The sequence below is a fragment of the Pelodiscus sinensis genome, chromosome 6 (assembly GCF_049634645.1).
Source record: "Pelodiscus sinensis isolate JC-2024 chromosome 6, ASM4963464v1, whole genome shotgun sequence".
Taxonomy (NCBI): Eukaryota; Metazoa; Chordata; order Testudines; family Trionychidae; genus Pelodiscus; species Pelodiscus sinensis.
This window is the reverse complement of record NC_134716.1, coordinates 79,126,019-79,151,861: the sequence shown is the minus strand read 5'-3', so window position 1 is coordinate 79,151,861 and position 25,843 is coordinate 79,126,019. Positions and strand designations below refer to the sequence as shown.

General features: G+C 39.2%; 1 protein-coding gene across 4 annotated transcripts in view; it reads left to right on the top strand.

The window, feature by feature from the left end:
- Positions 1 to 6,484, top strand: part of XRCC4 (X-ray repair cross complementing 4) — a 274,028-nt gene extending 267,544 nt beyond the window's left edge. For 3 of the 4 annotated variants that reach the window (XM_006124336.4, XM_075932197.1, XM_075932196.1), the window contains one exon: positions 5,591 to 6,484. In XM_006124336.4, coding sequence (XP_006124398.2) covers positions 5,591 to 5,699 — 109 coding nt within the window. In that variant the 3' untranslated portion in view covers positions 5,700 to 6,484. Of the gene's footprint in view, positions 1 to 1,622; positions 1,669 to 5,590 lie in introns of those variants that run through there. The other variant, XM_025185287.2, reaches the window with a different exon arrangement.
- Positions 6,485 to 25,843: the final 19,359 nt, after the last annotated feature.

Here is a 25,843-nt window from a genome sequence, read left to right as displayed (position 1 = left end):
CCAAGTCTACAGAACTCCACAGAATTAATGTTCAGTTTTTTTTCTGACACATGTTGAGGGGGAAGCTCATCAACGGTAATTTCTGGGGCTGTTGGTTTCAGCCAGTAAGCTTCTCAGGACTCTAGGAGAGGTTTTCACTTTATATGGTCAATTGGAAATTTATTGCTTAGCTTTCACTCTCCTTCCAGGAACAAATACCAGAACAGACAAAATCTGGAAAATGACTGCTTGGAAGTGTGCTGAAATCATTAGTGCTCCAAAACCTAAACCATGTTCTTGAGAGGTTTTTCTTAAAAACACACCACTTGACTTACGCCTTATAACCCTTGGAACCCATACCCAGGAGAACAGCTGATCATATTAAATCAGATGGAAACTCCATTTTATCTACTTTATACTTTTTAAATTCAGCTGTGAAAAAAACTGCTATGAATAGCACTCTTGATGCATTTATTTATTTAAGAGGTTTTCCCCTCCCCTCATCACATTGCCTTTGTTTCCTTGTCACTTTTGAATTTCTCTCTTTTTGAAATAACCCCAGGCAGTTAATATGATGCCTCTGTTTTCTTTCACTAAGAGCTTACACTAAGGGAAGACTATCATTATACGCTGAGGATCTTAGATATAATCATAAGGGCTGGGAAGCTTTTACCTATGCTTTTACTCTAAGCTCCCTTCCTAATCTTCCTTCCTTATTAATGACAATTTTTTCCATGTGGGACCATCTATGAAGCACCCATTAATACCAATAAGATATCGGACTGTTGATAAATCAGTGAATTAGTTTGCCTCTTAAATGTTGCCTCTGTAACACAAATTCTGCTCCAAACTTCTGTTAGATGCAATGTGGCTATTTTTTTTTTTTTTTTTTTTTTTTTTTTTTACTGTTTGAGATGTCATACCTTTGTTTAAACTTTAATATTAAAATGAATACTGATTTTCTGTTTGTGGGCTACTACTGCCACCTACTTTTTATAATGACTCCAAATAAAGTATATATTAAATCAGATATTCCTCTAATATTATTATTTTCTTATGTTGTTAATAGGCTATAAAAACAAAATGTTATGCAAAAGTGTTATGCATCAATACACACACAAAAGAAAAGGCATGCCCAAACCTTTGAAATTGAAGATTTCAGCCCCAGTCTGAGAGACAACCCCACATGTTGAGGAAAGGGAAAAAAATCTCCCAGCAAATGCACCTCTTGACATTAAGTAGTGAAGACAATAACCTAAGTAAAAGTTGAAAACATAACATAAGGATTCAAGAACACACATATATCCCCAAAACTGATTACATTTTCTAGGGAAAACATTTAAAAATATTAACATATACAGTATTTATTGGTTCAAAACCCATGTTGGCAGCCAGAGCAAAACCATCAGGAGAAGTATCAACATAGCCTGGTGGGTGGATAAACCAACATGGCTAAGTGCAAGTACTTTGCATGTTCCCAGCATATGCAAATGATATGTTAAGATTGGCTGTTGTACCAGTTTGGCAGCCTTTGGTCTGATTCTATTCCCATGCAAGTAAAAATATTTAATCCCTTGCCACTGGAAGTTCATCTTCATAATGGCATTTGCAGCAATCACACAAAAAATGTTTTTCTGTTTCAGCTTTCTTCAGAGAGCTTACAAAACTGGCTGAGTGTTCCTGTAGGAATTGTGTTGCAGGGATCTCCTCCGGGGGTCTGTGTGAACAAAGGAATAGTTAAGTCACTTGCAATAAATGGTATTTATTGAATCCCATTATTTAGAAGGAAATGCTCTTTTCAATAGATTATACAATGTAATTGTACCATACTTCTGTGCAGTGCTATACCACTGTGTCAAGTGCTGTAGAGCATCTGTGTCTTCTCTTTCTTGTGGTTCATCCTCAGCTGTGTGAAAAAAAATCCAGTAATTCAAACTACTTTTTTCCTAATTGTGGGCCCAGACTTCAGCTCGTGTAAATCAATAGAGCTTCAGTGTTGTTCAGAGTTCTGCTGATTTATGCCTGCTGTAAATCTGGCCTCCTGTTTGAATTTAATGTCAGGAAATATGAAATCATCTTACTGAGTCAGCAGTTTTCTAGCTTTGTTAATGGCGTTTAAGCTTCTCAAAAGACAAGTCTTCAAAAAGACCTCCAACAGGTGCCCAGTCTCTATGAAACCTGCAGTCTGCACCCCACTTGAGGACTACTGTGCCTAGTTCAGGACCCCAATGACTTCAGCAGGACTTCATGTGGACAGAAAGGTCCCACATTATCTAAGGTTGTAAATATAGTGCCTAATCCCTAAATAAATCCACACCTATATACTGAAATTTGACTTAGTTACTCTTTGCAATGTTATCCTAGTTGTGTTGGTCCCAGAATATTAGAGAGTCAAGGTGGATAAGGTTCTGTCTTTCACTGGACCAACTTTTGTTCATGAGAGAGACAAGCCTTCCAGCTACACAGAGCTCTTCTTCAGTTGCGAGAAACATACGCAGAGTGTCACAGCTAAATACAATATGAAACAGATGTTTAGCATCAGTAGTTACATATATTTCAAGTGATCATTAGAGGTGAAGTGGCTAGTTAATGTCTACCCAATCATAGGGAGAACAATGGTGGAGGAGAAGACAGTGGGTTTTAGATTGTTATAATAATCCATAAATCTAGTGTCTCTAAGTCTTTGATTTTCAGTGTCTAGCAAAGTTCTGAATTTAGGCTCCCAGGCTTGCCTTTTGAAGGTCTTGTGCAGGTTTCCTTGTAGGACAAGGTCAGATATAGAATGATCACTTTGTGAAAAAATGTTCACCTGAAGACGATAAGGTGTTTTTGTCTTTTATTCGTGTTCTGTGTCAGTTTATTCGAGAGTGTAATGATTGTCTCATTTCACCCCCATGGTTATTACTGGGGCATTTAGTGCATTGGATGAGCTACTGTTTGTTAGAATCTCTCCATGCTTGAATTTAGAAGAAACCAATCCATATTATTGCTCAGATTTTTTAAGTATACACCTTAGATTGTGTATTGCGGCATGGCCAGTCCTCATCTGCACAGCATCATCTGACTGCATATATGAATATCAGAGTTTTAAAGCCAAAATTTCTGTTGTGCATATGCAACACACTTATAAGAAGTATATTTCCTCTGTATGTCTAATGCTTTCAGTTTACAAATTTAGCTTCACAGACCTGGTATTATGATTTCATCAGTTTAACGGTTACAAAACATAGAGGCGTCAGTCACACCATTAAGTTAAAGTTAATCAGTAACTAGGCTCTTCATCCTACAATCTCTTGTTTTATCTAATTCCTACCACTTTTCTTTGCTGTAGACTGTAGATTTCTAGAAGGGATTTATAAGTCCGAGTTTGTTTAATGTCTAAAACGATTAGTTTACATATGGAGCATAAAATGACTGTTGCATTTGTTAACATTGAAGGCCTATTTTCAAGCTTGTAGTTTTTAAATTAATTTTTAAAGTAGGTGTAGATAGTTGATGGTAGGGATTCATATGCGATATGTATGCAAGCCTATTCTAGACTTAGTGCTATAACAGTATAAACTAACCCAGTGTTGAAGGGACAGTGAATTTTCAACAACAAAACTTGAATATTTCAATGTACATAAAGAAAAATAAGGACTCATTGGATGACTGCTATTGAACATTTGGTATCTGAATAAATCTGACATAATAAATTGATATTGATCCTGCTGGCCAGAGATTATGAGCTAAGGGCCAGATTTTGGTGCCCTTATTCTACAGTTAGTAGACTTCTGTTGACACACAGCTCTGCTTATCCTTCACTACATACAACCAGACTTCTACCATCAAAATGCCCTAATGCCTGGATGAGGTCAGCTCATGGATGAAGAATATCTGGTTTAAGTTGTATTTTGAAGAGCTTAGAGCCATGGTTTAATCTCCTTTGGCTACCCACAATTGGTCAAATTAGGCTGTAATTTAGGAGTGATTGGAGTATTTGCTGACATTAAGCTTCCACATAACAGCATTTAATGCTTTATGCCATCTTTAGTTGGCTAGAAGACTTTCTCACAATCTTGGCAGATGATGATTTGGCCTCAGTTACTTACACATTTGTCACCTCCTGGCTTTACTACAGCAATAAAATATATTGGGGCATGAAGCCAACAGCATTTAGGAAACTCCACATACAGATCTCTGCAGCATGTCTCCTCAGCAACATCAGTTAGCACAAGCACATCAAGGCTGTCCTCCATCTCTATGCTGATTTCCTGTGGACTATCAAGTGCAGTTGAAGATTTTGGTCCTTATCTTCAAGGCACTCAATAATGTAGGCCGAGGTTATCTAAACATTTTCCTGAAATCCTGGAATGAAGGCTGTGGTCAGTAATTCTGCTCCTTATGTACAATGAAACTTTCTACTTTAAGGATAAAATTCATCTGTGTGGAAGAATTTCCACAGGGAACTAGTCTCAGGCCAGAAATAAACTCCCACAACAAGTAAAGACCTTCACAAACCTAACCACCTTCCATTGCAAATGCAAAGTGAAATTCTTTGAGCTTGTCTCCTCTACCATACATGTATAGCAGTGTGTACATTTAAAAATAACCAAAGAAAACAATAGTTCAAACAAAACACCATTCTGTACACACAGTTGTTTCTCTAGCCCCTGGGCTACACTAGGGGATAAGTTCGAATTAAGATACACAACTTCAGCTACGTTAATTGCATAGCTTAAGTCGAAGTATTTTAACTCAGATTTTGGTGCCATCTGCACTGCAGGAAGTCAAAGGGAATACACTCTCCCTTCGACTTCCCTTACTCCTCATAGAAGCAGGACTACTGGCATTAATGGGGGCACCCTCTCAGTTCAAATTAGTGTGTCTTCACTAGCCCAGTTAATTTGAACCCCAGAAGATTGACTGCAGCTGCTTCCATCTTATCTGTAGTGTAGACATAGCCTGGGAGAGGTTGACAGAGAATGAACTGCAAAGCTGCTCACGTACTATGATGATGAAGGCAGTATAAGAAACTATGTAGACTAGAATAATGTAAGAGTATATATACTGACATAAAACTTGAAATATGGAATGCACACAAGTAGAAGCCAGCGACTTGGAAGTTATGCCGAAATGCCAACATTTTGGACACAGGCACAATTCAAACATCAGGAGAATGAGAAGGCAGCAATTAATTCTAAATCATTCTGTGAGAGAGATCTATGGCTAGCCATTCCTGCTATCATGGAAATGAGATGAATACTGCACTGCCTCTACATTTTTGTCCTTTCTTGACTCTATCGAATTCTTCATGTTGGCTCTGCAGGTTGGGGGGAGGCAAGGTTTGTAATTTTCAATGTCTTTAAAGACATGACAAATTAAATAGAAAAGCAATTAGAGATTAAATAATTATAAGATTATATTTCATCTCCCTGTTTTGACATTTCAGCAAGTAACTAGTATGTCTTACAAAGGATACATTCAAAGGACATATTCTTCCTAAGCAGTGTCTTAACAAAAAGTCTTAGAATAACTATTAAAGGATTAACTTCCCTTCATGTGTTTGCATCTGATTTTTTAATTATGTAGCTAAATTTCTCAAATGAATTTCTTTTCTTTACATTTCCAGACTTGATCCTGCCCCATCAATGACCTCAGGCAAGCGCCCGTCAGAGATGTCATCACTAGAAACTCAGAAAAATACAGCTGAGCCGGAGGACCTCTTTGATGACATCTAACTAGGCTTTTTATTCTGTTTTTGCTGAGGAAACCACTAGAACAACATTCCTGTTCAACACTGGGTGTTAAACCATTCAGTTTAATTACACATTGAGCTGAAACCATTGTATATAGAGAGATATTCTAGCTCATCTGTATAATCACATCAGTTGTCAAAATCTTTCACTCCAGACATTCAGTCCTTGGAACTGATCTTTAGATTGATGTGTGTCACTCTGGTGAGGCCTTGAAGCCCGAGGCTCCTGTGCCACCATCTCTTGTGTCGGGGGTGTTTCTGGGGAAAGAGTGCCAGGCCAGGAGATCTTTACACTCCCAGCAATCTTTGGTTACTCTGGGGATCAGGTGGTGGCTTAAAGCCACCTTGTACTTTGCCTTCCCACTCCACCATTACCCCCTTTCCCAAGATGCACAAAGCACAGTCCAGGAATTGGACTATTCCCCCACAGTATTGAGGTGTTTATTTTAAAAGAATGAGTTTAGAAATTGTGCCTTGTGACGGAAAACACCTGTAAAAGTTTAATTTCTGGCTGTTCCATAAAGCTCTCAAAGTCCACCTTTGTAGCAGGAACATAACTTCAGTATGCACTCTGAGATGTATTTTTGGCTTTGGGAGTAAAATGGTTGTAAATTGATATTGTTCATTTTTATAACATTGAATATTGTCAAAATATTTGTTCTTTCTGGTGAGACATTGACCTATTGTTTTAAAAATAATCATTTGTGTAATGCTTTGCTGATTTTTCTCTGGATGATTTCTAAAAAGAGTAAATACACCTTTTCCAGATTTTTTTGGTTTGCTTGCTTTTATTTTTCAGGTTGGGGAGCCGTAAATGTAAGGGTTAGTTGGCATAGTTAAACGATTAATCTTTTTCTGTCTGAGAGAGCCAAGTTCATTTGCATTACAGATTTAAGACCTGGCTTATGGGCCAACACATTTGTGTAAAGTTAAGTATGAGCTGCAGTTTTTTGCAGGATCTGGGCCTGGCAAAGGCAGGGCCAGCTCTAGTTCCTATTCAAGTTAATAGTGACCTGATCATTTGTCCCCAAAAGTTCTGATCCATCACAGTATTTAAGAATGTGCATAGTCTCATTGAAATCAGTAGAGCTACTCACATGATTAAAGTTAAGGACCCACTGCTTTGCTTTGAGGCCTATGCACTACATCAGCTTTCAGTGGGAACTGTTGTGGGGTAAGCATTTTTTAAAAACTGAAGGCCTGATCCTGAAAATACTCATGCGGGTGCTCAACTATAAGCACATGAGTAACTGCTCATGTGCTTACAGTTAACCATCTGTGTAAGTGTTTGCAGCATTGGGGCCTGATTTAGGAGCCTAAATGAGGATTTAAGAGTCTGACTTAAGGCACCCATTTTTGAAAAAAACATAGCCACAACATCTGAAACTCACAAAAGGCTTTAGAACAATGTTATAAATCACAAAGTAAAAACATAAATGGTTAACATATTCTGCTTGCTGCAAAGGTTTTGTGCCTGAGAAGTGACAGAACCACAAAAGGCTCATTCATGCATCAATTCATAGACATTGCCTGATTTAAAATCTTTCACTGCTGATCTGACAATGCCTTTAGCAAACGTTTGTATATAGACTCAACTTTAACATTAAAATGTTCCATGACTTAACCTGGAATATGAAAGCTTGAATTAATTCTGCCTGAAGGGGAAAAAAAGTAGCTAAACTAAGCTGAATGCCCTTCAAATTCCACTCTCAAGAAGCTGTTAGTTTTTATTAATAAAGTGTCTAAATAGCAACTGTGTCAACTGACAAATGTATAAATCCCTAGACAATGTCTACTTTTTTAAAAGTTTTACAAATCACGCTGAAATTTGGACAGAAAAACATGCAACAATGAACAGGTCTTTTGCTGTATGAACACCTAGGGCTCGTCTACACTGGCCCCTTTTCCGGAAGGGGCATGTTAATTTCAGCTATCGTAGTAGGGAAATCCACAGGGGATTTAAATATCCCCTGCGGCATTTAAATAAAAATGTCCGCCGCTTTTTTCCGGCTTTTAGAAAAGCCGGAAAAGAGCGTCTAGACTGGCCCCGATCCTCCGGAAAAAGCGCCCTTTTCCGGAGGCTCTTATTCCTACTTTGAAGTAGGACGCTTTTTCCGGAGGATCGGGGCCAGTGTAGACGCTCTTTTCCGGCTTTTCTTAAAGCCGGAAAAAAGCGGCGGACATTTTTATTTAAATGCCACGGGGGATATTTAAATCCCCCGCGGATTTCCCTACTACGATAGCTGAAATTAACATGCCCCTTCCGGAAAAGGGGCCAGTGTAGACGTAGCCCTATTGTTTTTCAGGATGGAATAGCTGCATCTTTCTGCTGGTTTCTGAGACTCTAGGTCTATTCACTAATGATGCCCTGCCCATAGTCCACTTTTTATGTATCTGTCTCCACAGAGGGCCCATATGAAGATGCATGAAAGACGCTCTCTCCTTGAGGGATGTGAATTAAATAGTGACTTTCCTGGCCAGCCACCACTGGTAAGGTTTCTATGAAACTTAGAATTAGAAAGTCTACCAAATGTAATGCCAGAATATAAAGCTGTCCTTCACTGGTGAAACCTCTGTACAAGGGCACTGGGGATACTGCTTCCTGGGAACAAAGCAGTCCCTCTTTTGTGCAGGTTCCTCCATGGATGAAAAAGGCTAATTCATTCCTAGGATGTAACAGGCGAGGTATTTCCAGTAGAGACTGTTATAGAAGGCACCGGTGAGCCCTCATAGGTAATAGCATGTGCAATTCTGATCTCCCATGTTTAAGAAAGATTAATTCAGACTGGAACAGGTTCAGGGAAGGGCTACTAGAAGGATCTGAGGAAAACCTACCTTATGAGTGATAGAAATGTAGCCATGTTAGTCTGGTGCAACTGAAACAAAAAACAGGATTATGTAGCACTTCAAAGACTAACAAGATGGTTTATTAGGTGATGAGCTTTCGTGGGCCAGACCCACTTCCTCAGATCAAATAGTGGAAGAAAATTGTCACAACCATATATACCAAAGGATACAATTTAAAAAAATTAACACATATGAAAAGGACAAATCAAAGTTCAGAACAGAAGAGGGATGGGGGGGAGGTAAATGTCTGTGAGCTAATGATATTAGAGGTGATAATTGGGGAAGCTATCTTTGTAATGGGTAAGATAATTAGAGTCTTTATTCAAACTTAGGTGTAAAAAGGCCTTTTAAGACTACACTTGAAAGAGAATCCTCTGAACTGTCATTCATGCTTAAATTCGACACTTTACACGTAAGTTTGAATAAAGACTAATTATCTTACCCATTACAAAGATAGCTTCCCCAATTATCACCTCTAATATCATTAGCTCACAGACATTTACCTCCCCCCCCCCCCCCGCATCTCCCTTCTGTTCCGAAGTTTGATTTGTCCTTTTCATATGTGTTCATTTTTTTAATTGTATCCTTTGGTACATATGGTTGTGACAATTTTCTTCCACTATTTGATCTGAGGAAGTGGGTCTGGCCCACGAAAGCTCATCACCTAATAAACCATCTTGTTAATCTTTAAAGTGCTACATAATCCTGTTTTTTGTTTCTCCTTATGAGTTGAGACTCAAAGAGCTTGGCTTGTTTAGCCTAAGCAACAGACAGCTGATGAGTTGCCAAAATATTCAGGGTCTAACTAACCATCATATTTGCAATTGGGAAGGAATTTTTCCCTGGATCAGATTGGCAGAGACTCTGGAGGTTTTCCACCTTCCTCTGAAGAATGGAGCCAGGTCACTTGCTAGTTTAAACTGGAGTAAAAGGAGCATTTTCTGGAGCTTAAAGTCTTTAAAGCATTATTTGAGCACTTCAGTAACTCAGCCAAAGGTTATCGGTCTGTTACAGAAGTAGGTGGGTAAGATTCTGTAGCCTCCAATATGCAGGAGATCAAAACTAGGTGATCATGATTGGCCCTTCTGGCCTTAAAGGCTACGAGGTCCAATTTATCTTCATACCTCTTCCACCACTACTATATATACAAGAGTAAATCTGGCCCAGTACATCCAGTGTCTCGTAGTTTAAGCTCAACAAATGGTGTTCCAGTTTAATCAGAGATAGAGAGTTGCATAGGTATTCATTTTTAATTGAAAGTTTAAATTCTACAGCAGTATGGGATTACGCAAAAAAAATAGGACCAGACTATGATTAAATGACTATTTTAAAAACTAATTTAAAAAAAAAACAGAACATTTCCAAGAAGACCACCTAAATTAAGAAACTCAGATTAAATCTTAAACACCATCCTTCATTCCCCAGTTAAGTGTTTTCTTCAGTTTAAACAGTATTTTATAAATATACATTAAGGAAGGGTAAAATGTGTAACACTTTTACGGGGGGGGAACATCCTGTCTTTCATTAATTTTTGGATTTCTCCAATGTTTTATGCTTTAAAATAATTACTCAGATTATATTTTTATGCATAACAATTCATCATTTGAAGTCTGGATTTGTTCAACAAATCTTTAAGGTCTGAAAGATTTACAGCATTTTTTAGAGAGAGAGAAAGAAGTGTAATAAACTAAATAGTTACTGTTTTCTTCAGTGATTGCTGCATGAAATATGCCTTTGAGAAAGAAAGCTTACCTTGATTTTGAGATAATGTTTTGGCCCTTCCCATTATTGTTCTCAAAAGCTATCACTTATTCTAATATATACAAACCAATGTATACACTAGATATCCAACATATTATTTCTTGCTTTGTACCTTATAACATATAAATTACCAAATACATCCATGACTCTCTTTGAAATGCTAGTTGACGAAGACAGTTGTGTATTACTTCCTTCCTAGCAGCCTATTAGTCTGTTGGGGTGGGGGAAAGTCCCATGATCTAAAATTCAAAAGTCTTGACACAGAGTAATTCTGATATTGCTGCAAATTTTTAGCAAAATTGCCTTTTAAAGGGGTTGCCAGACTTACTCTAGGGGAAAAATGAGGACAAATAAAATGAAAGTGGTAGGGAAAAAAATGGTTAAAAAACACACGTGCACACTCAAAGAGCCTGACAGTTTATATGTGTTTCTCTGAGCAAAACTGAGTTTAAAAACGAAAGGCCAGGAAATGACTGTCCTCAATAAAATAAACATTACATAAACCTAGGACCATCTTTTCAGTTAGAATCCTCCCTCCACTTCTAGTCACCTTCTACATCCTTCCCGTTCAGCCTTTTTGTTCTCAAGTCTGTTGATCTGCACTACTCACCAACAACTGCATTTCTGCTTTCATTCTCTCATCTTCCCTTCCCACTGCCTATGCTTCTACCAAACCTTTCTCCTAAATAGCTGTCTGGCATCTTTCCATCACGGTCTTCATCAAGCCTTTTTCCATGCAATGCTTGCCAACATCTGGAACTCTCTCCCTCTTCTTTATTTCCCAAATGACCGCTCTCCCATTCAAGACCAACACCTGGAAACTCATTTATTTGAGAGAAACCATACACACACACCAAAAAAAAATGAAATAATACTGTACAGGAGTTCAGAAAGATTGTTTACTTTCCTTAATTCTAGGTGCAGCATATGGGGCTTTCTACCCAATGTATGCCTATAGAAAAAGAAAGCATGCTTTTTCCAGGTGTGTGTTATGTTTGTAACCATGTTTGTGATGCTGTATGGAATGTGGAGGACACTTTAGGTTAGGGCTACTCAATATGCAGTCTGTGGGCCGCATGCGGCCCATGTCTTGTTTGCGGCCCATGATGCGGTCTGGGTTTATGTAGGGCTCAGTACATGGCCCGTGAGTGGGATCCTTTGCACATGGCCTCCACTGGGAACACGCTTCACAACGGTGAGTCAATATAATGGTTTTCTCTTGATAAGCGTTTTAGTAGTTAAATTCCTGGACTGTCATTGCTCATGAAAAGTGCTGGCATATGGGTGAAAATCAGGTAAATATTGCATTTTATTAATATCAGGAGAACTGACTTAAATGTGTAGTCTTGCCTTAATCTTTGTACTCATGTCCGTCAGTGGGAAAGAAGTAATTTGCATATATTTGCATATGTATTTGCATGTATATGCAGCCACACTTAAGTTGCGGCCCTTGGCATGTGCTGTGAGTATCACTGTGGCCCCCAGGGCTTCCAAAGTTGAGTCGCCCTGCTTTAGGACATTATGAATATCAGTATTATAGAATAGCAATAAGTCATGCCATATATGTCATGTAAGATGTCTGCTAAATTGTTAGATCTGCCAAATATCATAATCTTATTTATATGTTTATATCACCTTTGCATTTAGGTTATGGATATGTATGTATGTCTGTATTACAGAACTTGTGTGATGCTTCTGGGTGCACGCACAGACAGTTTGGTAATACTCTGCCTAGCCTACTTGATGGCCCATCAAGGACCATCGGCTATTCAATTGACCCAGTGAGAGAAGGCATGTAGATGCATGTCTATTGGCAGAACTCTAAGGCTTCCAGGCTATGTGCCAGGCAGCCCGTGCATTGGGACAAAGGCAGTAGAAGCCACATGGCAAAAGGAATATAAAAGGCTGCTGCATCTTCTCCATCCTGTCTTTATTCCTGCTTCTTATCTCTTGAGTAAACTTTCTACAAAGAAAGTTCTGAAAAAAGGACTGACTGATCCATCCAAGCTGTGGATGTGTTTCAGAGGGACTTTCAATCCAGCAAACTCACCAGTACTGCTAGGAACTTGAAGAACTTTGAAGTCTTTGTATGTATGTGACTGCTTTACCAGTTAGCATCTCTCTTTTCATGCTTTCCTTTTTATTATAACCTTTTAGTTTTAGACACTAAAGGATTGGCAAGCAGCATGGTATTTTGGGTAAGATCCAAACTTATATTGACCTGGTAAAGTGGTTGGCCCTTTGGAGTCAGAAGAATATTTTGTATAGTGAGCAGAGTTTTTTTAAATAACTTCTCACTATTCTAGACCTAGATGCTGATTGGAATGCAGTAAATGTGGCTGTTGCGATTATTTCTTGCTTCTTGATAACCAGTGTGGGGGATCAGAAGTGCAGTTTGTGACTGGCTGGGAGGTTTAACTTCAATGTTACCAACCAGTCGTGGGAGTAGCTGATCTCCCTTTTGCAGCCTGCCCTGAGCTTGGCATTTCCAAATAGGGTTGTCCCCCAGGTCACATCAGTTTCCCCAGATTCTATCATGACTGCCTTGTACTCTGCAAGTTGCCTGAACAGTATGGGTATGGTAATATCTGGGCTAGTAGTTTACTAATACACAGGAAAAAAGATGAAGGACAACCTGTTATCCCCTTTCTGAGGCTACATCTACACTGTAGACTTCTTGTGCAAGAAGCTTTTTGCGGAAGAGATCTTCTGCAAAAACTTCTTGTGCAAAAGTGCATCTCAAAAGCGATGCACTTTTGTGCAAGAGAGCGTCCAGACTGCATGGACAGTCTTTCGAAAGAAAGCTCTGATTGCTTTTCACAGAATAGCCACCAAAGCACCTGTGCTTTTTTCGATTGGCTCTTTTTGTACAAAAAAAACATGTTGCCTGTCCACCCAGACCTTTTTGCGCAAGAACACTTGTGCAAAAAGGAGTTATTCCTCATAGAAAGAGGCATACCTACACTGCAAAACCCCCTCTGTTCTTTTGATTTACTGTAAATTTACTTGCGCAAAAATGCACTTGAGGTGTGAATGCTTCATGGGTTTTTGTGCAAAAATGGTCATTTTTGCGCAAAAACCCTGTAGTGTAGATGTAAACTGAGACAGTAAAGGACAGATACATTTCCATTTTTTTCCATTATTTCTGTTCTATTTTTGCTGTGGAATTGCATTTGATATTATAAATAATTTCTGTGTTGCTTTCATTAAAATATACATTAGAATAACTTATCATATTTAAGATGATTTTATTAACTTGATCACAGAATAAAATTCATACACATCTTCCAAAAGGCTTTAAAACAATCAGGAATTTAGAATATGTAAATCCATTTTTCTCCCACTACTGGTGGTTTAACCTAACTGAGTCATAGCTTGGTGCTTCAATGCCCTTCCTTCTGAAAGTGGTCTCACTGACTACATGGAACCTGAATTAATAAGGATTATTTACATCATGGTGCTGCAAAGATCTATTTATATGCTTCACTTAGTGCACTGTGAGCAGTCCCAAGTCAATGGGATTTGCTCACAGTGTGTAAAGTTAAGCAGATGTGTAAATCTCTGTGGGATCAAGCCTTCTATAGGTGAGAGTTACAGCCAGTGCTCTCTGTGAGTTCATAGAATCATAGAATACTAGGACTGGAAGGGACCTCGAAAGGTCATCAAGTCCAGTCTCCTGTCCCCACGGCAGGACCAAATACTGTCTAGACCATCCCTGATAGACAGTTATCTAACCTACTCTTAAATATCTCCAGAGATGGGGATTCCACAACCTCCCTGGGCAATTTATTCCAGTGTTTAACTACCCTGAGAGTTAGGAACTTTTTCCTAATGTCCAACCTAAACCTCCCTTGCTGCAGCTTAAGCCCATTGCTTCTTGTTCTATCCTCAGAGGCCAAGTTGAACAAGTTTTCTCCCTCCTCCTTATGACACCCCTTTAGATACCTGAAAATGGCTATCATCTCCCCCCTCAGTCTTCTCTTTTCTAAACTAAACAAACCCAATTCTTTCAGCCTTCCTTCATGGTCATGTTCTCTAGACCTTTAATCATTCCTTTAAGTTGAGTGTGTAGGCAGCCACCCAGAGATTCAGGTGCTGCCCAACTGATTAGCTGAGCACCCACAGTTGGTGACATTTTATTCCATTGATGGTGCACATCTGCACATGCCTCTGTGCACATAACATTTATTCCACCCATCGATGGAAAAAATTAGAAGGAACATTGGTTACAATTTGAGGACCTTTGCCAAAGAGTCCTCTGAGTCAGTTAGGGTGTCTACACAGCACCCTAAAATTGTGCTATGCAAATTGAGTATTTTATTTCGATTCTATTTCAAAAGAGATTATTTTGAAATTTGGCACATCTACACAGCATTAAATTTCGAAATAATGCACTATTTTGAGACATCCCTTAACCCTTGTGGAACGAAGATTACAGGAATGATGAAATAGCATGCCCGTTATTTCAAAACATATTTTGAAATAATGGGCAGCTTGTTAAGACACGGGGTAGCTATTTCAGGATACCCCGGGTATCCCGAAATAGCCATGCAGTGTAGATGTACTTTTAGGGAATAAATTAAAGATTAAATTGATTGTTTTAACATTTCATATTAAAACTCCACTGTCTCTAAAGTTTTGTCATATAGACATTTGTGTCACCATAATATTACAAAGGGCCAAAGTCTATCTTCACGTATGCATGCAAATCTCATGTCTGCTTCGCTCAGAATTGTATATGAGTTTCCAAAAGAAGAATTTAATCCAGGCATTGCAGGTCAACTCCAGCAGTATTTGTAGCACTTGAGTATTTTTACTTTGTTTTGTTTTTATGTAATGACCATTTCTATAGTGCTCTTTTACCATAGTATTAAAGCATGTAAATTAAGAACTATGGAAAGTGCCGCTGGGTAAAAAGTGAAGTCAAGTCATCATTTTTATTCTAGTTAATTAAAAAACAGCTGAAAATCCTGTTTCCCATTTTCAGCACATGGTTATGATTACATCTGTTGAAAAACGAACCCTGGATTTGATCAAAGCATTCACCCTCATTTTCTCCTATAGCCCTTAACTTTCCATTTTCCCTTCTGAGCCAGTATAAAGTCCTCTTTCATTTAATAAGGTGATTGAAGTGTAGCTTTAAAGATCAATTTTATTTTCACTGAGAGTTGGACTTCCAAGCTGAAAAGGGGAAGATGGACACAAACAGTTGTGTTTATTTCAGTTGATGCATTATTTCAGGACCATGCAAGAAGGTGAGGGATTTCTCTCTACTGAAGCCAGTTTTCCAGAGACATTTGTGCTTTCAGGCATGGTACACACTGAGATCTGAAGGCATTTATATTTCCCTTACTGTATTAGAGTGCATTTACACTGCACCATTATTTTGAGATAACTAGCGTTACTTCAAAATAACAATGTGTCTATACAGCTATTCCATTATTTTGAAATAATTTCTAAATAATGGACAGCTTATTCCAAAATCTGTAAATCTCATTCTGCAAGGAATAATGCCTATTCTGAAAAAGCTATTTTGAAATAAGGCATGTGTTGATGCTCCACTGCTGCTATTTTGAAATAGCCCCCACCAGGGCCATTCTAAGTTATTCCTCCCCAGTGCCTCCTGGGGCTCTAAGTCGAGAGAGCACCTCTACATTAGGGAAGCCTACCTCAGATTAATTTTGAGGCTTCCCTGCAGTGTAGACGTGCTATTTCAAAATAACTATTCCAGAATAGCTGATTTTGAAATAAGCATGCAGTGTAGATGTACCCTTGGGCATACAGACAGTATGGACAGCCTAAACCAGAGAGCAACTGAAATATCTATCTAAATTAATTAATTTCAGTATAACTCCCACTGCTTGTAACAGAGAAAAACCACAGCTTTGACTAAGATTTTCTCAGAATTTTTGGATATTGTTAGTGTTTTAAAGGAGCAAGGGAAAACTGGTGTCATATGCATCATAAAAATTGGAGATGGAAAAGACCTGCACTATTAGGTCATCTCATACCTCTTCTTGCCAATGCTGTGTGGAGAACTGGCTTGAGTAGAACATGAGACAAAGGGCCAGATTGTACCAATAAGGTGTGGAGCTGTGTGTGGCCATGTGCCTCAAGAAGAATAATGCCTCCCAGAGCTCTTTGGGAGTGCGGTTGCTATGCCACCTCTTCGGAGTGAAGTATGCACTCCCCTCCATGCCTGGCCAGCTGTGCACTGCCTCCTCCAACCCTCTTTTGCAATGGGTAGTGGTCTCAGTTTGTAGGTCATTACAGTTGTTTCTATTAGGAGAGCACAAAACCTCTGAACAGAGGGATGTGAAAGAGGAAAAGGCTTTGTGTGCCTAATCCTGATATAATCACACAAGGGGTCTGGCTACATCATGGGGGTATTTTTCAGAAGAGGTATGCAAATAGCGCTTGCATTTGCATACCTTCTTCTATTTTTTTTCCTGGAAGAGGCTCTTCCACCATTTGACCCCATTTACATGGGGCCAAATGTTGGGAAAAAAACCCTCTTTTGAAAGCCTCTGTAAACCTCATTTTATGAGGAAGAAGGGGGCTTTCAAAAGAGGGGTTTTTTCTGACATTTGGTCCCGTGTATATGTGGCCAAATGGTGGAATAGCCTCTTCCAAAAAAAAACCCCGAAGAAGGTATGCAAATGTGAACGCTATTTGCATACCTCTTCTGAAAACCCCCCCACAGGGTAGCCATACCCAAGACCAGTCACCATCTAGCTTAAAGAAACTAATGAGATTGTGCCCTCCTTCAAGAATACTCATCGCATGTTGTACTCAGGAAAAATATCAGGCCCTTTCTATTAATATAAAGTGAATTTCCTGCCCTCTGTTCTGCAGGTCTTCATGAATGGTACAGGTACCCAACATAGTCATTCGCAAGATAAGGCTGCCCAGGACACCTTGTCCATGATTTGTTAACAAAGCTATGAAGGCTGTTTGCTCATAATGCCACAGGCAACAAGTAAAGAAAAAACAAACAACTTGTGCTAATTAAGTGGGATATACATACCTGTACTATGCATCAAATAGAAAAACACTTATTTCATTGTCCAGGAAAAGCCACTTAAGTGAGAGAAAAATTAATCAGGACAGACACTTTTATGAGGAAGCATTGAGAGAATGGATTTCATTTCTCCAGATTAAAATGTATGTTTGATGTTTTGCTTTAACATAAAGCTTGTTAACAGCCAAGGCCTATATGTGGAATGACTGAAAGACTGTTCTCCTGTATCACACATGGATAGTGTAGTGCTGATTGTGTTTATTATGCAATATATATGTAACGAACTGCTCATGTTCTCAAAAGATGAGGACCGCAACAGGCAAGACATATAATGATATTTTTCTGGCCACGATTAAGGATCTGGAGACTATGCAGAAACCTACTGCTGCTTGTCATCAGACACTGATCAGTTTTGACTCTCTAATAGCCAGACTTATAAATCCAACCATAAAGCAGGCAGATTTTATCAAAATGGTTAATAATAAGACAGAAGAGTCCAGCTTCATGGACCATGAATCAGCAGAAAGCTGATTCACAATGGTCCAGAGAAGCCTTAGGCCAAGATTTGTGGTTTCAAAGATCTCCATTTTTAAATTGACATTTGGAGTCACAGGTAAAAGGCCTGATTTTCAGAGAGTGGCTTCACCACAGCATTTCTTTCTCCCTAACTATGCTGGGAAAAGACCACGCTCCCTTTCCTCTATGGTTACTGGAAGGTGTTTCGGCAATCATGGGAATGCATTGATTAGAGTTCTGCTAACTCAGCCTCTTTTGCAGCAAACACTATGATTTGTTTTGTGCCTGAGGTTACGTTTAGACTACAAACCTTTCGAAAGAGGCTTTTTTGACAGAATCTTTCTAAAAAGCCTCTTTTGAAACAGAGCGTCTAGACTGCAACCACTTCTTTAAAAAAAAGCGAGCAGTCTGGATGCTCTCTTTTGAAAAAGCCCTGTTTGCATTCAAGAACGCCTTTTTTTCGTAAGAGCACTTTCGAAAAAAGGCATTATTCCTTGTAAAATGAGGTTTACCGTGGTCAACAAAACTACCGCGTTCTTTCAATTTAATTTTGAAAGAACACGGTGGCAGTTAGACGTAGGGGAACTTTTTTCGAAAAAAGGCCACTTTTTTCAAAAAAACCCTGTAGTCTAGACACACCCTGAATGTCCACCATTGAGGTGTGTTGGACACATCAAATGTAGTATCTAGTAGTTCAGCTGTATATATCCCTGTGAAATCTAATATGGCTTGTCTTTGCTCACCTCTCAGATGTATATAATCCTCACTGTAACCCCCAGAACTACATGTAGAGTAAGCCAAACAGGATTTGGCCTATTGGTTGGGAGGTTAATTTCTGTGGGAGAGGTGTCTGAATGGAGTTTATTTTGTATTTCTATTAGCTGCTATAAGTTTATATTGGAAAATCGAAGCCTTACAAAATATTAGATGTTGTCTGTGGGGAACTGCGGGGAACTGTTAGCAGACAAGTTCACTCCACCCTCTTTTCAACAGTTTCTACAGAAGCCAAGCACAAGTGTTATACTACAGTGTTTCTCAATCAGTGGAATGAGTATTCTTACGGGTACTCTAGAGAAGTCTGGGGGGGTACGTCAACACAACTGAAATTTGGAGAAAACTGAATTTTTGTTTTAAGTTTTACAGCACTTTATTATTTTTGTACTTTTTACACCCAAAAATTTCATCCCTTGCCCAGCTACGATTAAGTTGTTTAAACAAATGTGTTGCAATGGTAAAAAAAAAATGTGTCTCTGAAAACTGGGGTTACTTGTGATTTTTTTAAAAAGAGGTACTTTATATAAAAAAAAAAGGTTGAGAAACACTGTAATACTGGGGAATCTAAAGATAGAAGCCTAATCAGGTATTTAGGGGCCTGATTTTAGGCACCCAAGTTTCAAATTGAAATAAAAATTGACACATCGACAGCACCTTCCAGATGAGGATTTAAAAACTCTTTATAAATATTGGTTATATTAATCTTCACAACACCTCTGAGAAGTAAGTATCGCACAGGGTAACCTGAGGCAATCCAATGTCTTATTCAAGAGCACCACAGAACAGAGAAGAGAGTCCAGGACTCTGGACACCAGTCCCCAGCTCTAATGACAAGGCATTTTCCACCTCATTTACACACTAGGGAGCAGTGTGTAAGATGCAGTGACCTAATGTAAGAGACAGGAGACATGGACTATGTGACATTGTAATCAGCAAAAGGATGGTAACACACTAGAGTGGCACAGAATCATATATGCTGTTGTTTCCAATATATACCATAGGCTCAGAAAAAAGAAAAACATCCCAAATTACAATGTGTGTTAGGGCACTTATAACTCAGTGAACATGCCCAAAGACTTTGTTTGTTTGACTTCATTTCTACCATTAAGTGCAGAACATCTGTAGGAAAGGAACACCCGAAACCCAGCCCTTGGCTGTCCAGACAGTTCAGCATCTAAGTGTGAGGTGGGGAAAAGGCTTGGACAATCCTTGCTTCTTGAGTCTATGCCTTTCAGTTTTATGACACAGCATTTCCCACACCACAGCCAGCAAAAAAGAAATGGGAAATGAAATCAGCTGTCTCCAAGTTGTACAAATAAATATGTAGAAAAATAAGACAGGATTCTCAAGAGTAATGGAGACATTTAACCTAAACATATATGATAAACAAATCTAGGCTGCGTTAGGGCAATCAGACTTGTGCCACAAGAGTGTGAAAGAAGCAAAATACCCTCTTTCCTCCTTTCAGCTCTTTTAGAGGGGTGCTCTCTCGTCTTCTTAGCTAGACTTTGGGAAGATGTGGCACTTCTCCTACTAACAAATCATATGCGTGTTTTGTTTAGTCTAACTGGACTTAGGGCAGCAATCAGGCGAGGAGAGAGCTGCCCGAAATGATTATGATTTATAGTAACTCCTCAGTAATAAGCTGCAGTAAGCCCACTATTAGCTGTTGTTTTTTTAAAGGGTGACTTTGCTTTTGATTTAACGTGCAGGGTAGCAAGCAAGCATATTTTCAAGTTTTGCTTTAATAACTGCAGCATGTGGAACTGATATAGGAACTCCCATGTTGCATTTGCTATCAGAGAGCAGCTCCCCCACTAAAACACCAATCCCCACTAACCTCACCTGCAGTTTCCAAAGAAGGGGTCAGAATCAAAACAGACCTAGAGTCTTATTTGTCATTTATCCAGATAGAATGAAACTCTCCATAAATCCTCCTGTATTAGTGTATATTCCATGTAAGAATAACTGGTTATTCCGTAAGTATCTGTTTTGGGCTTTCACCAGGTGAGCTAGTCCTTTGAGGGTGCCATAGGTTCATGGTTGCCTGTAACTAGTTCATCTCCCAGCCCATGAGTTGTAATGGGAGCATATGACTAAATTCCAGACTTGCAGGTGAATAGAAGGGCTGCCTGAGGTCAATAAGGAGAAAGATTCGAAGGTGACAGGAAGATCTAATGTGACTTAGAGAACCAGCTCAATCCATAATATGGGGGTTATGTACCTTCCCCTAATGCATCTAATATTAATTGTTGTCAGACACAGTGTAAACAGACTGTATTCCCAGCCACAAAGTAGATAGGCTTTCTTTAGCACCGCTGCATGTGGATTGAGGAGGAAATGACCCATGGGATATGTATGTTGGGGCAGAATATACATGTGAAATTCAACTTTAAAGGAAAAGTTCCATCTTGGAACTCATGAATTTTCCTGTTACAAAGCCAATTTACTTGGGATGGGGAAAGACTTGGGCCTCACTGTGGAGTCCAAAAATGATGCCACCAACACCAAACCATGCTGTGTGGCAGCCCCTAGAAACTTCAAAACTGAATGAAGGTGTAGGATGTTTGACTTTCAGCACACAGCATACACAGTTAAAAGAAATGGAAGTAAAACAAGGAGCAGAGGCCAGGAAAACAAAGCTACATTTTTACTGTGGATTTCACAATACTTTTTTTCCCCTTTCCTAATTTACAAACAAATTTTGGATGCACAAAAAGACATGCCAACTTAAAGTTAGTAAGGCACATCTGAGATCTCTCCCTCCATCAGCTGTCTGATGTTATGAGTTTGAGTCCCTGCTCCAGGGAAAGGACTTGAGCAATTGACAGTTCATATCTCATTTAGGCTGGCTGGAGGTTTCTATTCTTTTATTACGTGTGATTTAATCATAGCAAACTTACCCTTCTCCCACCAAGAGCTAGCTGCCAAATACAAATTATTCCACACCCAGTACTTCACCAATTACAACTAGAGTTGAAAATTGCTATTCAACCATTAAAATAAAAGCACTTTGAACGATCCAAACGTACTCATATAAAATCTCAAGAAATAATATTGCTAGCAGTACATTTTTAAATTATCTGGCTGCATTTCTTTGCCTGTTTGTTTATAATGAATTGGTTTGTATTGTACAACTTAATTACTGTATTGCCTGATACTAGAGAAACTATGGGTATAATGCTGACCCTATTGAAGTCAATCACAAAATTTTCATTGGCTTCAAGGGGGCTGGGATTTCACCCAAGAATTTTTAAAAGTTCTTAGGAGCATATAGATTTGAAATTGGGAGTGTCCACTGCTAAGCAGAGAGACAACAGGCTCCAGGTGCAGTGTGCAGAGGGAGCTCGGAGATGATTATGGCAGATGTAGTGAATGTTTTGACTATACTGCATTCGTTCCAAACTTCGCATAAACCAATTTTGACAGCAGTTTTTACAGTGATATTTGTACATATGAAGTTGTTCACTTAAGAAACCTGCATAAGATGTGCTCTGTGCACAATTACTGAGCTCCCAAAGTCAAAGCACTCAGTCAAGCACATAACTGAGAATTTCATCAAACATGTCTGCCTTGCGTGAATAGCCATACAGCCCTCCAAAACCCTGTCCCAGCATGCACTGGGTTTAGGGTAAGACCCCCATGAAGGGTTCTCTGGTAGCAGTCTCTTCTTTGGTTTTTCAAAGCTCAGGACGGAAATGTTGAGGCCCAATCCAGCCTCCACTGAAGTTAGTGTTGTCAGGTCCACAGAGGCAACCTAACTGGTACAGATTGATGTTTGCTGTGTCAGCTTATAGCCCTCTTCAAAGTCTGTTGCTTTGTGAGTGCATTTTATCCATTGATTGATTGTTTCCAAAAGCCATACTTTTGTGTAATCTTCTCAAACACACAAAAGGAGGAGCGCTGGAAGAGCAAATAGGAAATTTCCATTGACAAACAGGTGTAGAGATATTGCTGCTAAAGTTCCATCTCCCAGAATCACTGTCTGCTGAGTCTGTACCAAACCACTACTCCATGATGGTGTTAAGAGGACACTGTGCTTCTGGAGGTACAGGCAGTCCCCGGGTTACGTACAAGATAGGGACTATAGGTTTGTTCTTAAGTTGAATTTGTATGTAAGTCGGAACTGGTACATATTGTAGGGGAAACTCTAGCCAAACATTTCTCCAGAACTCAGTTTTATTCTCCCACACCTCACTTCCCTCAGTCCTTTATTCTCAAGCTGAGGTGTCTGCTGAGAAAAGCCGCTCCGCGTCTCCCTGGTCTGCTCGGGGGGGGGGGGGTGCTAGCTTCGCATCTCCCTGGTCTGCTGGGGGGAAGCAGCTAGTGTGGGGTTGCCTCACCCCGTTTGTAAGTAGGGATCCGATGTAAGTCGGATCCATGTAACCCGGGCACTGCCTGTACTGTGTTTCAGGTGTCTTCAGATCTTTGCTTCTGACTGCTTTTGGTCATTTAGAACCAACTATTTAAAGATGAGAGTGTGATATGCATTGTGTGAGCTCAGTCTCTAAACTTGTACATGTAGAGTACTAGTTAAGTGCTTATCTAGCCAGTTTTCCTATTGTGCTAGCTGCTTTTGCAAACATTGAGTAACAAATTATGCACAGACTTAAGCTTGTTTCTTTTAAAAGTAGACACTATAGATTTTATTATACTTGTTCCCAAGTTCAGGAGGTTTTGCTAGATTCTAATTTGTGTTCTCTCTACCTGAATTTCCTCCATAGCTTGATTAGCTTTCATCTTAACTTCCTATTTCACACGTATGTGTTGTTACATGCTGTTAAACAGTTATGTTCTACCTCAGGACAAGCTGCATTTCACTGATGACCTGAGCAGATTATTATTACTTTATTAGTAAAGTGCTTTGGAATGCAATGACTGTATTTTGAGGCTGTCATTCTTATGGTTTTATTTCATCACAGACGTATAATAGGCTTTGGCTCAGGAGATTGTTCGTAAGATTGCTCAGTACATGAGCATAGTTAGCTGTGTCCATTAGCATACCACCAAACCTAGCAATTGGAGGAGAGAGGTGCCACAATGGATAATTTTCTGTCTGCATCTCACACTAGCATACTAAAATATGAGCATGTTGTGTAATGAAAAATTAAATATTGCTTGAGCTAATCCAGCGTAAAAGTAGCTTAGTCATGCTCAGATGGTGGCTGTCTATATCTGCTGATTTTGGACTAGAAGGCCTCAGCTTGAGACTGTAAAGACTTTGTCAGGATTTTGAGAAATCTTGTGATATAAACTCTATTCCCAAAAGTGCAGGAGCAAGGCCAAAACCTGAAAACATTGCCTTAGTAAAGTCATCATTGCAGCCAGTGAGTAAGAAAGTGAGTTATAGCTTCAGGATTTGGCAAAACGTGTCTGTCTTCCAAAAACTTCTTACTTTCATGTACATGTACATAGTGTAGGCCGCGTGTGCATCATGACTGTGATACTGTTCTGAGCTCAGATGCCAAAACACTCCAGAGAGCTGACTTTAAATCAAATACCTTTTTGTTAAACAAATCTCTTCTTTGATACATGTAAGGAGAATTATTCTCCCAGGGTGAGCTTCATGTATTTTAGGGAACTTTTTTTGAGGAACAAGAGGAGTAGTTGCTTTTCTGGTGCCAGAAGCTGACACTTACAGTGTTGCTTCCACAGTGCTCTGGTGTAAGAGGTTTCTGGAATATGTCTTTATGGCAGTAGTTCTACATGGAGTCACAATCACAGATTATATCAGTGCAGGGGTAGGGGGAAATCAAAGACCATTCATTGCTGGAATCCTGGGGACCTAGTTTTTCCCCACAGGATATGAGTAAGTTACATTGATTTCAATATTCAGTGGGCCTCATATAGTTCAGACTCCACTTGGGCTTTTCTGTCCATATATTGCAATGCTGACATTGGTGGGTGTAATGATAGTGGTAATTATATATTACAAATACAGGAGGTACTCCTATGAAAAGAGGACAATATTTTAATTCATTAGACAAAAGTGAAAGACCATGAAATAATATTAAAACATTTTAACCATGGCATTATCATTGCTTTGTCACTACAGGAAGTCTGGCAAATCATTTCATAATTATTTCATAAATATTTCATAATAACTTCGTAATTTGAGAAAAAAGATTCTCCATCTTGAAGTAAAGGTGCTGGAGGGATTCTAACAATTAAGTGTTTAACCTTGTGTGAAAAATGTATTGTGGAAGAGGAGAGAGTTTCTAAGTACTAGCCAACAGTGGATTCTTCAAGCCCAAAGGGAGAACAGATGTTTTAGCACCTGCACTTAGTTCTACCAGAAAATAATTCAGATTTGAATGCTCTACTCTGAATCAGTTTGTTTTTCTTTTTAAAGATGTCTACCCCTTCTTTAAATTGTATGTATAGCCAAGAAAAAATGACATTAATTTTATTCCATAGGGTGCATAGTGCTTGCAGGAAAATATTAAACAATTATCTCTCTGCCTGCAAAGGTTGACAATCTAAAGTTAGACAAGGAATGTCATATAACACATACTGGGAGCACACAGACAGATAAAAGGAGGAGGACTACAGCTCTTCAGAAGTGCTATTTCCCATTGCACATGCGAGGCAGGGCCGGATTTCCAATTCTGCACAGGAAACACATTGCTATGGACCCTGTTGTTTTAGGGACGCCTTCCCGCTCTACAACTGTGAGCAACACAAAGGTCAGCTGTAGGTGGGGGCAGAAGGTAAAAATCTGGCCCTTGTGAGAGGTAAAGCTGGTTGCCTCATAGCTACATTGCTAGATGCTGTTTTTGTTTACTTTTAACTACATAAGCCTGTAGTGTAGCAAATGATGTGTTTCAATGAAAGGTAATAAATTATAAACTTCATTGGAGATACAAGTTTGAACCTATTGTATATCGTGTTTTGGAGCACAAAATCAAGAAACAAAAATACATAAGAAATAGCATGGACTTTGTCATGTGCTAACTGTACCTCTGTTCTTCCTAGAGCTCAGACCTTTTCTCACACCAGATAGTACCTTATTTTATGAATAGTTTCACTCAGGGTATGTCTAGACTGCTTCCCTCTGTCGGCAGAGGGAGGCAGATTAGGCAGGTCGACATTGCAAATGAAGCAGGGGTTTAAATATCCCGTGCCTAATTTGCATAAAAATGGCCACTACATTTTGCTAACTCAACACTTTGTCGGCAAAAAGTGGCAGTCTAGAGGGGGATCTGTCC